Source organism: Drosophila innubila, assembly GCF_004354385.1.
Source record: "Drosophila innubila isolate TH190305 chromosome 2L unlocalized genomic scaffold, UK_Dinn_1.0 4_B_2L, whole genome shotgun sequence".
Taxonomy (NCBI): Eukaryota; Metazoa; Arthropoda; class Insecta; order Diptera; family Drosophilidae; genus Drosophila; species Drosophila innubila.
The window spans coordinates 21704124-21717017 of NW_022995372.1; the positions used below are offsets into that span (position 1 = coordinate 21704124).

The 12894-nt window shown below is 39.2% G+C and overlaps 4 protein-coding genes across 6 annotated transcripts in view; 1 reads left to right on the top strand and 3 right to left on the bottom strand.

Moving 5' to 3' along the window:
• LOC117782071 (bone morphogenetic protein receptor type-1B) overlaps positions 1 to 5835 on the top strand; it is a 58119-nt gene extending 52284 nt beyond the window's left edge. For 2 of the 3 annotated variants that reach the window (XM_034619009.1, XM_034619010.1), the window contains 2 exons: positions 3302 to 3489; positions 3561 to 5835. In XM_034619009.1, the coding sequence (XP_034474900.1) occupies positions 3302 to 3489; positions 3561 to 4868 (1496 nt within the window). In that variant the 3' untranslated portion in view covers positions 4869 to 5835. The remainder of the gene's footprint in view (positions 1 to 3301; positions 3490 to 3560) is intronic. The other variant, XR_004617225.1, reaches the window with a different exon arrangement.
• Positions 5836 to 6280: 445 nt separating this feature from the next.
• LOC117782074 (troponin C) lies at positions 6281 to 7067 on the bottom strand. Its single transcript, XM_034619015.1, has 3 exons — positions 6918 to 7067; positions 6401 to 6818; positions 6281 to 6334 (listed from the first exon to the last, which is right to left on the bottom strand). The coding sequence occupies exons 1-3, from the start codon at positions 6918 to 6920 to the stop codon at positions 6306 to 6308; spliced, it is 450 nt and encodes a 149-aa protein (XP_034474906.1). The 5' UTR covers positions 6921 to 7067; the 3' UTR covers positions 6281 to 6305.
• A 2405-nt stretch (positions 7068 to 9472) lies between these two features.
• LOC117780713 (pancreatic lipase-related protein 2-like) lies at positions 9473 to 10835 on the bottom strand. Its single transcript, XM_034617344.1, has 4 exons — positions 10793 to 10835; positions 10606 to 10717; positions 9955 to 10538; positions 9473 to 9901 (listed from the first exon to the last, which is right to left on the bottom strand). Exons 1-4 carry the CDS (start codon positions 10815 to 10817, stop codon positions 9561 to 9563), a joined length of 1062 nt encoding a protein of 353 aa, XP_034473235.1. The 5' UTR covers positions 10818 to 10835; the 3' UTR covers positions 9473 to 9560.
• A 348-nt stretch (positions 10836 to 11183) lies between these two features.
• LOC117780882 (pancreatic lipase-related protein 2-like) lies at positions 11184 to 12674 on the bottom strand. Its single transcript, XM_034617566.1, has 5 exons — positions 12616 to 12674; positions 12453 to 12555; positions 11806 to 12392; positions 11398 to 11750; positions 11184 to 11327 (listed from the first exon to the last, which is right to left on the bottom strand). The coding sequence occupies exons 1-5, from the start codon at positions 12638 to 12640 to the stop codon at positions 11289 to 11291; spliced, it is 1107 nt and encodes a 368-aa protein (XP_034473457.1). The 5' UTR covers positions 12641 to 12674; the 3' UTR covers positions 11184 to 11288.
• Positions 12675 to 12894: the final 220 nt, after the last annotated feature.

Sequence of the window (12894 nt, forward strand, 5' to 3'; positions counted from 1 at the left end):
TTGTGGCCAAAAGCAGGTAGCAAAATGCCAGCAAGCGGAGTGGCAGAGGGGGATGCAACAATTTGGCGTCGTTTCATAATTTGGTTTCCCTTTTTATCCTTGGTTTTTGTTCCTCACATAGAAGGCATAAAATTTATAATTTGTCTGTCGGGTTTGAAGCTGAATCTGCAGTTGGGGCTACTGTGCTACGTGGCCAAGACAAAGTTGTTGGCCAGTTTTTGAGCTGAGAACTATCTCAAAGAACAAGTTGTTGTTGTTGTGGCTGTTGCACAGGTATTTTCGTCAGTATATACATTATAGAATGAATGAATAAATGAACAAATCGTCGCTTGTCATTGTCGTCTGTTTGCAGTCACGTTTTGCATAATCGCGTTCACAGTAATAACAGCAATAACAACAACACGTTCGACGCGATTAAAACAGCCAGCAAAACGCGCACAACAACAACAAAAACAATGAGCTAAAACAACAACAGCTGTCGCTGCCATTGATTTGTAATTAAATTATTATCTCGCCATAGCGCCCATTGCATTGGTTGACGGGGCGTGGCTAAAAATGCAAACAACATCCGCTAATTTGTTGTTGATTTTGTGCGCACTTTTTGCAGTTGCAAAAATCTAACTACACTCGTATGGAAGAGTATGTGTGTGTGTGTGGCATGCAGTTTTTATGCCCTGTTTGGTTTTTATTTTTAATTTCAATTTTTATGTATCCCCTGTGTTTCATTTCCAATGAAACAATTAAAGCAGCCAGATAAATACTTTAGTTGAGTGTGCTCGACTGGCAAATACTCTGGCAGTTGGATAACTTATATTTTTTAGTAATTTGCTTAATTGCTTAAACTGATCTAAAGGCGTCTCAATTGCAATTCCGTAACAATTGTTTGTTTATATGTCACACAAGTCAATCCAAACATCAACACAAACGAAATCAACATTTCTATATACAAACAAAGTTTCGTGTTGCATTGGTATCAACAACTAAGCCTTGTGAACCAGTTATTGCAGCCAAAACTGGTAATGACACTAGCTGAAAGTGGAAAATGCAACTAAACAACGATTAGTCTTGAGTAAAATAAGTTAAAAGTCTTAATCTGCCTATATATCTACTTAAGGCTCTTCTAAATAAATAATTTAACTTGCTATTAGTTTAGCTGGCTTATGAGACTTTTAATGTTTGGATCTTCGGTTGAATAAATACATAAAAAGTTGACAATTTTTAAAAAAATTCAAGACTTTATCTTAATCTATCTTTCTAATAACTCTGCTAATCGGCAGCAATCTATTAGCTGATTGATCTAGCTAAAAAGCGTATTGTTGTCAAGATCTTTAGCTGAATTAATTGTTAATGCTATTGTGGCATAGATAGTTGGATAGATGGAGCTGCTTCTTGGAATAAACAACCATATTATTTACCTCAACAGCTCATGACACACATCCGCTTGACGTTGTAAATCTTCTGGCGAATATACAATATTTTATGGCTTATAAATAGGCACATTAATCGGTCTCGTCTGTGTTATAAAAATGTCTAAAAATATGTTAAATAGCCAGTACACCAACTACACATTTGTAGGAGTGGAGAGAGAGGGCGAAAGAAGGCGAAAGAGGGGGAAAAGCAACTGGCAGGCAACTTGCAAACTGTATAAAATTAATGCACATTTTGCACAAGCACTTAAGCGATTTTTATGAATGAACAGCAAGTGCAGTTATTGAGGTGGTGCTGGTGGTGCGTGGTGGTGCAGCCGTGTGTATGTGTTGCATGTGGTTTGTTAGCGGGTGCACAAATCAGCCATGGGAACGGCTCAATGGCCAGCTAACGGCGATTGCCTCCTTGCCTCGAGTGTCAGTTTGCTTCAGTGGCCATAAAAATAAGCAAAAGACGCCCACAAAACACACACACACACACACAACCACAGCAAGCAGAACCAGTAACAAGCTAAGCCGTTAAGCGGTTGTAGCCATAAATCGCCCGTCTATTGACTGACCACCGAGTGCAGCTGGAACGGGAGCTGCAACTGGAGACGTTGTCACTTGACCACACATTGCAGTTAGCCTGTAATTAGTTACTTAGTTACTTACTTACTTAGTTACTTTGTTAGTTGGTTGGACTAACTGGCGTGCCGCAGCGACCTGAATCAATTGCTCGAATTACCGTTGTCGGTCAGTCCCGTGCTCTGTCTGTTTGTCTGTCTATCTTCATGCTCAGTCGCATTTTATGCACGAAATCATGCACGCGCTTTGCCAGCGTTTTTAAACGCGCTGTGCTTAGACACACACTGTTGAGCTTCTAATTGAACTGTTCAAATTAATTTTAATTCTAATTAAAGGGTATGGAGACGCAGGTGACACAAGTGCCTAAATACCCTGCAATTTGAATGCGCTTTCGTGCTTTTTTAATACACTTACAACTTGTTAAAACAACGCATTGATTTAAATCAGAAAGAGTGCTTAGTAGCTGAAATTGTTTAAGTGACGCTTTTTCACTCAATCGGCAAATTTGAAAGACATTTAAATCACAGATTCACCTTCAGCTTAAGACTAAAAAAACTAAGTAAACTTATCCGCCGAAATCGACTTGAACTTCCAGTTAGAGAAGACAAGGTTGAGATAAAGAATGACCTACTGTAGAATTATATTGACCTTATTGAATTTTCTTAGAATTACACATACAATTTCGCTGAAATATCATATACATATTCTTGACATTTTAGCTGGAGAAGTACTACCATTATATTATATGATAAATTAAATACTTATTAATAGTGATGTAAAAATATATCGAAATATCGACAACTCGATTTTCGCGAAAGCGATTATCGAGTACTTTAACTCGATGATTTTTTGGACGATCTATCGAGTTGATTAAATCGAAAAAAAATTTTTTTTAAACTCGATATTTGCAACTCGATCTACTATTTTCCGATATATCGATATTCTATTTCGATATAAAATTCGATCTAAAGTTTGGATTTACATCACTACTTATTAATATTTAATATTTGAATATTGAATATAGAAAAAAAATTAGATTTGATTTCTCTACAAAATTATCTAAAATTGGCAACTTAAACTTCAAGACAAAGGAAATCATATAGATTTACACAAGGCTCAACTTATTCTACAGTCGTAAAGTTGTATTACTTTAGAATTTATCATGAGATATCCTCATGAAATATTTAGAATAAAGAAAGGACAGGTCCAAATATGTGCATACAAAAAATCAAAGCTTTATTTTATTTATTTTCAAAGTAATAAGAAACTGAGTGTTAATTATTTTGTTTTGTTTTTTATAATCGCAGCACGCTCTTTAATCTGCTACTGCGATGGCAGCTGTCCGGATAATGTGAGCAATGGCACCTGCGAGACGCGACCCGGTGGCAGCTGCTTCAGTGCCGTCGAGGAGGTGTACGATGAGACGACTGGCACCTACGAGGAGGAGCGCACCTATGGCTGCATGCCGCCCGAGGAGAACGGAGGTCTTTTAATGGTAAGTCGTAAGCCCACACACTTCCAAGTAGACTGTCATAACTAATTCTTTCTCTCTTTTTTTGGTTGCAGTGTAAAGTGGCCGTTGTGCCGCATATTCATGGCAAGAATATCGTTTGCTGCGAGGGCGAGAATTTGTGCAATCGCGGCTTGCAACCCGCCTACACACCGAAGATGACAACCCCGCCACCAGAGTTGCCCGTGAGCAGTGAATCGGTGCATACGCTGGCTCTCTTCGCCTCCATCATTGTCTGCATGTCCGTCTTCATTGTTGTGGTGTTCATCCTGTGCCTCGTCTACAAGCGCCGAGAGAAACAGCGAAAGCAGCCGCGTCTCATCAACTCCATGTGCAACTCACAGCTATCCCCCTTGTCACAGCTGGTGGAGCAGAGTTCGGGCTCGGGTTCAGGCTTGCCATTGTTGGTCCAGCGTACGATTGCCAAGCAGATTCAGATGGTCCGTCTCGTCGGCAAGGGACGCTACGGGGAGGTCTGGCTGGCAAAGTGGCGGGATGAACGTGTGGCCGTCAAAACCTTCTTCACCACCGAGGAGGCATCGTGGTTCCGTGAAACGGAAATCTATCAAACGGTTCTCATGCGACACGAGAATATCTTGGGCTTCATTGCCGCCGACATCAAGGGCAACGGCAGCTGGACACAGATGCTGCTCATCACCGACTACCACGAGGTGGGCAGCCTGCACGATTATCTCTCCACATCGGTGATCAATCCACAGAAACTGCAACTGCTTGCCTACTCGCTGGGCTCAGGATTGGCCCATCTGCATGACGAGATCTTTGGCACACCTGGCAAACCGGCCATTGCCCACAGGGACATCAAGAGCAAGAATATCCTGGTGAAGCGCAACGGACAATGCGCCATTGCAGACTTTGGATTGGCTGTCAAGTACATCTCGGAGCTGGATGAGATTCACATTGCGCAGAATACACGCGTTGGCACGCGACGCTACATGGCACCCGAGGTGCTCAGCCAGTCCCTGAATCCACAGCAATTTGAGGAGTTCAAGCGCGCGGACATGTACTCTGTGGGTCTGGTGCTCTGGGAGATGGCAAGACGTTGTTATACCCCCATTTCGGGCACGAAGACAACAACCTGCGAGGATTATGCGTTGCCCTATCACGATGTGGTGCCCTCGGATCCCACCTTTGAGGATATGCACGCTGTGGTCTGCGTCAAAGGATTCCGGCCGCCAATTCCAGCTCGCTGGCAAGAGGATGATGTGCTTGCCACCGTCTCCAAGATCATGCAGGAGTGCTGGCATCCCAATCCCACAGTGCGACTCACGGCACTTCGTGTGAAGAAGACGCTGGGGAGACTCGAGACGGACTGCCTCATCGATGTACCCATGAAGATTATCTAAACACCATCAACTATCATGGGTTTAGTCTATGTTTAATGTAGTTTCTTAGTTTCATAGACTGTAGTTGCCTGTAACCCCTGCCCCTGTCCCTGTCCTTGTAGTTCCCGTAGGTTAAACCTAATTTGCATTTATGTATTCGCCAAACATTATCCTGTTTCTGTTTCTTTGCTTTTGTTTTTTTTTTTTTTTGATTTTGCTTATCACATTTAAAAGCGAATTAGTTGTAGTCTCACGCTCTTATATATATGGTTAAGATGAAGATAAAAGATGGAGTACACTTTGTGCCTAGTAATAAGCTTAAGCGCCGTACTGATTGTATGTTAGACTAAGACTAAGACGAATTAGTTGACTCTTAACTGAAAAATCATTGGTTAAAAAAATGCTTTAACTATTTGAGAAATATCATTTGATATACATACATACATAAAAATATAAACCACACATACATTGTACATACAATTATGAGCAAAAATTAAATTCATGTATTTCATTAACTTTTCAGTGCCAGCCTCTTTTTTGTATGCTTCTAAAGTGTAATTCATCTGTTTAAGTTTACACGTCGAAAATGGCATGAAAATGAAAATGAAAATGAACTACTGTTTATGCATTTGTTACAACGTGTAAACTTTAATAAATCTAGTTATACTTGTATTTTACTATCTAAGCAAGTTGCAACTTGTTGCCTTTAAGCAAGATAATGCTGCCTTATGTAAAATCCACTGAATTAGCATCTAAGACATATGTAAACCACATATATATTAATGTTTATGGAAAGACAAGAGCCGACAAATCTGTTTGTCCAACATTAAAATTACTTAGCTATAATTATATTAATTTAAAGTAAGTTTGTCTAAGTGAAAACTGTATTGAATTTTGTTGCACGCTAAAATTATTCTCTAAATGTTGCAAATGATTTGAAAGTTACTTTTTATTTTTGTCACATCTGTGGCACGTGTGAACTAATTTTGTAATTCGTTTAATATTTTTTTGTTCTGCCTTTTTGTTTTTTGTGTATATAGCAAATAATATTCGAACTAGGCAAATAACTATATATATGGTATATATAGATTAAATATTGTCGTTGAGAGCGATCTTGTAAATAATATAGATATATCTTCAGATAAGTATATAACTTATAACACAAACACACGTTCTTAAAAATAACTCTTAATTTAGATTTAGGCTTAGTTTTAAATTAATATTAAGCATTAAAACTATATGGAAATGTAATTATTATTAATTTTGTTCGATTTGATTTGATTTCACTGTAAGCCTAAGCAACCCACAATAACTAAAGTTTGAATTAAAGCGTTTAGTTAATTTATTTAATAATAATAAAAAACTATTATCATTAAAAAAAACAAAAAAGCAAATTTCACACACACTCGCGCTGTCTCCTTCTCCGTAAATCTCTCTCTCTTCGTCTGGTTCTTGCGTCTAATCGCCCGTCATCATTTCCATGAATTCTGTGGAAAAAAATGCAATAAGTGAATTTAATTCGATTGAAATTTGTTGCATTTTGAATTGCCCACCATCAAAGTCAACAGTGCCGGAGCCGTCGGTATCAATTTCAGCAATGATGCCATCGAGATCACTGGACGACAGCTTGTCATCGAGGGCGGCGAGAATCTCTTTCAGGGTGGATGTGGTTATGTAACCGTTGCCCTCGCGATCATATAAACGAAACGCCTCCTTCAGCTCCTTTTGTATGGCCTCGGCATCCTCCTCCTCCAGGAAATGGGCAGCAATACTGCAAAAGCCATCGAAATTCACCTTGCCCGTATCCTCGGGATCATTGTCATCGATCAGAGCCTGCAATTCACTCTCCTCGAACATCTGGCCCATGCTATTCAAGATGGTCTTCAATCGCAGCGTCTCAATGAATCCCGTCTTTTGGGTGTCAAACATTTGGAATGCCTTGCGCATAATGTCCATTTTCTCATCGTCCTCCTAGGATATGGAAGAGCGTTATTAGAACTTCCATTGTGTCGTATAAAGTATGTATATGATATGTCTTGTGATATAATACCCGATGGCATCGATGCGTACCATTATTCTGTGTGCGGTTGTTGTGCTCGGATGCGCGATGCGATTATGAATGCGATGAATGTGAATATGAGTCCCGAATACGAGTGCGAGTACTTGGCCAAGTGCTCGACGAGTTTCTGCGTTGGACCGCGAGCGCCCACTAATCCAATCGTCTGGCCAAGATCATTATTTATAAACAACAAAATCCGCTTAGTGGCCACGTCACTTGCACGCAGTCTCACACACATGCTCATCCTTCAGGTTGGGTTATTGTTGCTTTGGCTTTTTCCGAAACGCTTTATTAACAACCAGCGACAGTCCCCCCTCCACCGGCCCCTCCCACTGTCACTGTGCCCCCTGTTGCCCATCCTCCCACAATCTATACCTGCTTGCCGCTCTGTGTGTGTGTATTGAGTGTATTGGAATGTGACAGCCGATTCTGGCCAGACACGGATTTCAGATCAAAGTGCTACAATACAACGGATGAACGGACAGCAGGTCGCTCGATCTAAGGTCGACAGAGACAGAGAGGCAGAGAGAAAGAGAAAAAAAATCGCAAAATTGGAAAAATAATTCGATTGCATTGGCGACGTCATATTCAGCTCTCAGCTATTTATCTTCATTTCTATTTGGCAGCCAGAAAGCAATCGATATACATACACAGACAAAAAAAAACACTCTAAAATGCAAGCTTAAATTTCTTGATTTTAAGTAAGAATTCAAAACAATATTATTAAATTAAGACAACCATTTATTAAAATAGTCAAAGAAATCTTATTGGATCTATCTAAAATAAAAATGTATAGAAAGCCGAAAATCAAAATATTGCTGAGAAAAATCGTGCTTGAATCAAGTAAATTGTACTTGGTTTAAGAAAATCCAGGATTACCGCACTTCTGACACCGCATTGAAATACCCAATTATTTTTTTTTCTCTGTATAATTATGCAAAGCGGCAGCAATTGGTCAGTCAAGTCAGTCGACGAGTCGACGATTGCCCAGTCGTCAGTCACTTAAAATCGGCTATAAACGTCCTCACAATCAGTCACAAAATCAGCGCAATTTTCTCACGGTAATTGTATTTTTAGTACTTTATAGCAATTTTTTTTTTCCATATGATCATGAGTGGGCCAGATGTCGATGACGCTGCCGATGCCGATGCCATAGCTGCCTCTGCCTCTGCCTCTGTAGTTTCACCTCTCTCCGGTAGGGGGATGCGCAAATTGTTTTCAGCTCAAAAAATGTTGATGTGGTTTTATATTTTTGCGTTAAAACAAACAAACAGGCATTTCAGCCTGGCAAATGGACATCAGAATAGTTGGACGTGCACCAAAACCAGTGGACAGATCGCACGGGAGGCATGGTGCTGCAGCGGTGTGTGTGTGTGTGTGTGGTGTGTGTGGTGGTGTGTGTGGTGTGTGTGTGTGTGGTGCGTGTGTGGTGTGTGTATATAACCTTCCGACGAATTGCTTTAGTTTTTGTTTTGTGCCGCATTTTTGTCAATTGCCAAAGGCAAAGGCAACTTTTTGATGGTCATTTGATTTTTATTATTTATGACAAAACGTGAAGCACTTTGGAAAGCACTCTGTATGTGTGTGTTGTGTGTGTGTGTGTGTGTGCGTGTGTTGGTGTAGTTGCACTTGTAATTGTGTTTGTCTTTTAGCAATCGGCATGTGTGGTTTGGTGTGTGTGTCCGTTTTTACCCAGCAGATACTTTGCCTCGATTGTTTTTGCAGTTTTTGCGGTTTGAATATTTTGTATAAATAGCACATGTGGCATAAGTTCTAATTTAGTTGCTGACATTTTCTGTTGTTTGTTGGTGGCATGAAATTTTAGACTAGATTTACGATCCATTTATGTATGTAATTACCAAAACGAATTGCATAATCCAGGGCCGTAGTTAATGCCCAATTGAATAGACCACACCCACAAGCCCACAACTCTTATACAATTGCAACCAGCAGTTGTGTGCAAAATTTTACAATTATTTATGCCTATACCCTGTACATTTTAAGAAGTTGAAGAGGGTAATTTAGGCAACAATTCGAAAATAAACAGATTATATTTTATATATTATAGATAACTGTGATATCATGATTAACTGTGATATCTTGAGTAAAATAAATTTAAAAATTCAATATATTGGATAATTTAGATTGTAAGAAATTTCACTTTTAAAAGATATTTAATGACAAAATTGGTTGAAGTTAAATTAGCATCTTTAAACGGCATCTTTGTCGAGTCGAGCAGCAAATTAAATTCAAACTACAGAATTTCTAAAAATATGAAGTACAAAAATATGAAGCATCATTGCCGCCAAATTGAAAATTTAGAATTGAGTAATTGGCGTTCTAAAAACATTTTGAATGCAGACGAGTATAAATCGAGACAAGTATGCGGAACGAGTACTAAACGCAGTCCTCGTGTTAAGAAAATGTTTGTCGATTCAATGTTGATTAATTGCAAGCATTGATCAATCCTTTTATACGGAATAATGGTTAACGAGTATTTCTTAAAGAAATAAAAATAAGAGAGAAATAATCTATAGATTGCCTAATAAATAAAATAAACATTAAATATAGTATTTTAAACATCAATATATTCATTTGCAATTTTATAAATGGAACTGAACTACAGTGTTCATTACAATCTGTAGACTTTTTGTCTATATTTTTACCGTTAGTTGATTTACGAATTCATCTAATGTGCTGAGCTTTTCAAGAACTTTAGGGGGTAAAAATGTTTGGCCCTCCAGCTTGCGATCCAGGTTATCAAAGTTCATGCCGCGAGCGTAAGGTGGATAATCATTGGTGCCCAGGAAGTAAGTGCCACGTGCCGTGCTTCGCGTGTTGTATCCGAGCTCCTCCACTTCGTTGCTAGGATGGCATTTGCCCGTTAGAAAATGGTGCAGATTCTGGCAACGGAATGCCCAGAATTTAACGGGCGAGAAAATAGATTCCGCATAGTACTCAGCAGCACGCTTATGATAGCATTCATTAGTGTCAACTGAATCGATATAATAATTAACAAATCTTAATCACAATTTAGGAACTGCTTACCATCATCGACGGGTCCACAATTGGGCTGCACCACGCCCTTGTTGGGATAGAAGTCCACATGGCCCACAGGCTGCAAAATGCCATGAACAAAGATATCCGTATGAATCACATCCACAAAGACGGCATCACTCGGGTCAAGACGCTGCGAAAGATCAGGAGTGAGAAATAGTGCCTTGGATGGATCAAGAGCCGTAATGTGGGACACTTTTGAATGCTTCTCCTCCAAGTAGTTGGCTGTGAAAGCGGCCAGGTGTGCGCCTAGTCCGTAGCCAATGAGATGGATTTCATCTTTTCGTACGAAGTTTCTGTCTATTAAGTCTCCCAAAAATGTGGCTAGACATCTAGCAACAATGCGAATGTTGGCAGCTGACTCCACGTAACAGGGATCGGGAGTTAGGTTCGCGTAGTCCACGGATATGATGTCTATGCCAGGAATGCGCAGTAACTCCGGACGCACTTCAAGATTTGGAGTGGTACTCTGGTTACCGCTCAAACTGTGTATCAACACCTTAAGCGGATATGGTCTCGAAACAATTCCCTTAAGATTCACAGGGTTCAATATGCGTCCATTTGGAAATTCTTTTCTATCAATTTGGAAAAGATATTAAAATTGATTTAATGATAATCTATGCTCTACTGTAACATACTTACGTATAGAACCAGAAGGTAACGTTCGAGTTGGGACAACTATTATCTTCCACCTTAAAGCACTGGGGCTGCAAATCGCTGCTGAATCCAAAAAACAGCTCCAAACTAAAACAGCCTTTTATTCAACATATGGAAGTAGTTTAAAAATTATATTGTATTTGATTTGAAAATTAATATTTATTTTATATACCAAATAAAAGCCATAGTTTAAACATCTTTCTGATTCCGTTGTCGACTGTAGGAAAACTGAAATAATTAACTCAAATTTACTAGATCTTAAACAGTAAACAAATTTTACATACATAACTCATTCGATTAGTTAAGCTTTTCTCTCCTTATATAAGTCATTTAACGATTAAGTATAATTTGTAACAGATGAATTCTAATAATTATATGGACTAAAGCGACATTCCAACAATTTGGCGCCCAACGTAGGACGCTGATAGTTTATTTTTGTAAGAAATTCTCTTTAAACTAAAAGTTTTTGATAATAAATATTTTATTTAAATTTGTATTATCAATATATTTATTTATTATATTCGTAAGTCTGAAATGCTCTAAAATAAGTTAAATTTATTTAATTTGCTAATAAATCATTTTTATGATAAATGCCTCATATTAAGTAAATATATTACAACTTAAACAGCATAAGATCTACGAAGGCATGGAAACAATATACTCTGCAATTAAAGACAGAAAGGAGGAGCTCCAGTGCACTCGACGGGCTGCAGGGTATAATGAAAATAATAAAGATGAAGATTTTGAGATATTTACAAAGCTGCAAGTTGTACCTACCATAATTTGAATAAATACAGTTGAGGTGAGTGTTATATCTCCAAGATACAATTCGTGTAATTTCTCTCTCAGCTGTGGGCCATTATAGTTAATGCCAAACAGAGTGCGATCCATGTCATTAAAGTTGGCGCCTCTGGCATAAGGTTCGAAGCTATTCGTTTTGAGGAAATAACTGCCTCTGGCATTACGGGGTATATTGTAGCCCATCAGTTGGATATCATCGTTGGGTTGGCATTCGCCCGAAGCAAATGCATAAAGATCACGGCATTGGAAACCCTTGAAACCAACTCCTGTGAAAATGGACTCCGCATAGTATTCGGCAGCGCGATTGTGGAAGCACAGGTGGGTCTTGACTGCAAACGGGATGGAATTGTAACGAAAGAGGAGATTTGGAACCGCTTGACTTACTCTCATGAAGAGCTCCACAATTGGGCTGCTTGACACCGCTGTTGGGGTAGAAATCCGCATGGCCAATGGGCTGCATGAGTCCATGAACAAACACGTCCGTATGAATGATATCCACAAAGTCCGCATCACTCGCATCGAGACGTTCTGAGGTTTCCAATGTTTGGAAGTGTGGCTTAGCCGGATCGAGACCCGTAATGTGACCCACTCGATAGTTGGCATGAATCAAAAACTTAGCCGCAAACCCGGCAACATGTGCGCCCAAACCAAAGCCAATTAAGTGTATATCATGTGCGAAGATCAATCCCCTACTTAGAAATGACAACAGGAACTTTGCCAGACAACGTCCCACCAAATGGGCATTCTGAACCGCCGCCAAATAGCACTGATTGGGCGCCAACTTTGAATAGTCAATGCTAATGATGTTGATACCAGGAATTCGGAGCAACTTTGGCCTCAACTGATAACTGGGTGTAGTATCTCGATTGCCAGTGTAACTATGGATAAGCACCTTGAGCGGCTTAGGCGTGCTGAAATAATTACTCATTGGACGACCAGGTTGCAACAAGACCCCAAATGGTAAAGCCATGCTATGGAATGATATTAAATAAATAATAATTTTGTGTTAAAAGATCTATCAGTTTGCTTACTTATACTGCCAAAACCAAATAGCTGGATGGGGACAAACTTTGTTACTGCCTACACTGCAACTCTGGGCACTGGTGCTAACAAACAACTCAATACACAAACAGGCTGTAGAATATGAAGAATATATCAGTTAATAGTCTCAGAAGGAACGGCTTTTATAAGTACCAAAAACTACGTATAGTTTCGACATTCTGCTCACTTTATTGTTGAATGCAAACTGAGAAAACAATAGACGTATGCATTTAAATTTTATAAACTACATAAATTGTTGGATTTGTTACAGCTTATAAGACAGATGTGTACACTAAAGATGGGCACGGGCCTTCTTTTTTACAAACAAACTTAATATATTTTCCCATACTCTCTCTTTACTTGTTGTTATGTAAAAACCTGATATTTTTCTATGCTAATTTTAGCGATTCACATTATTTTTTCTCTTATTTA

Coding starts and splice junctions, on each gene's coding strand:
- LOC117782074 (XM_034619015.1), bottom strand. Junction 6,335..6,400: donor CGGCACTGTTGACTTTGATG/GTGGGCAATTCA, acceptor TTTTTTCCACAG/AATTCATGGAAATGATGACG.
- LOC117780882 (XM_034617566.1), bottom strand. CDS start 12,640: ATGTCGAAACTATACGTAGTTTTTG. Junction 12,556..12,615: donor GAAACTATACGTAGTTTTTG/GTACTTATAAAA, acceptor CATATTCTACAG/CCTGTTTGTGTATTGAGTTG. Junction 12,393..12,452: donor ATTTGGTTTTGGCAGTATAA/GTAAGCAAACTG, acceptor ATCATTCCATAG/CATGGCTTTACCATTTGGGG.
- LOC117780713 (XM_034617344.1), bottom strand. CDS start 10,817: ATGTTTAAACTATGGCTTTTATTTG. Junction 10,718..10,792: donor TAAACTATGGCTTTTATTTG/GTATATAAAATA, acceptor GTTGAATAAAAG/GCTGTTTTAGTTTGGAGCTG. Junction 9,902..9,954: donor TTGTGGACCCGTCGATGATG/GTAAGCAGTTCC, acceptor ATATCGATTCAG/TTGACACTAATGAATGCTAT.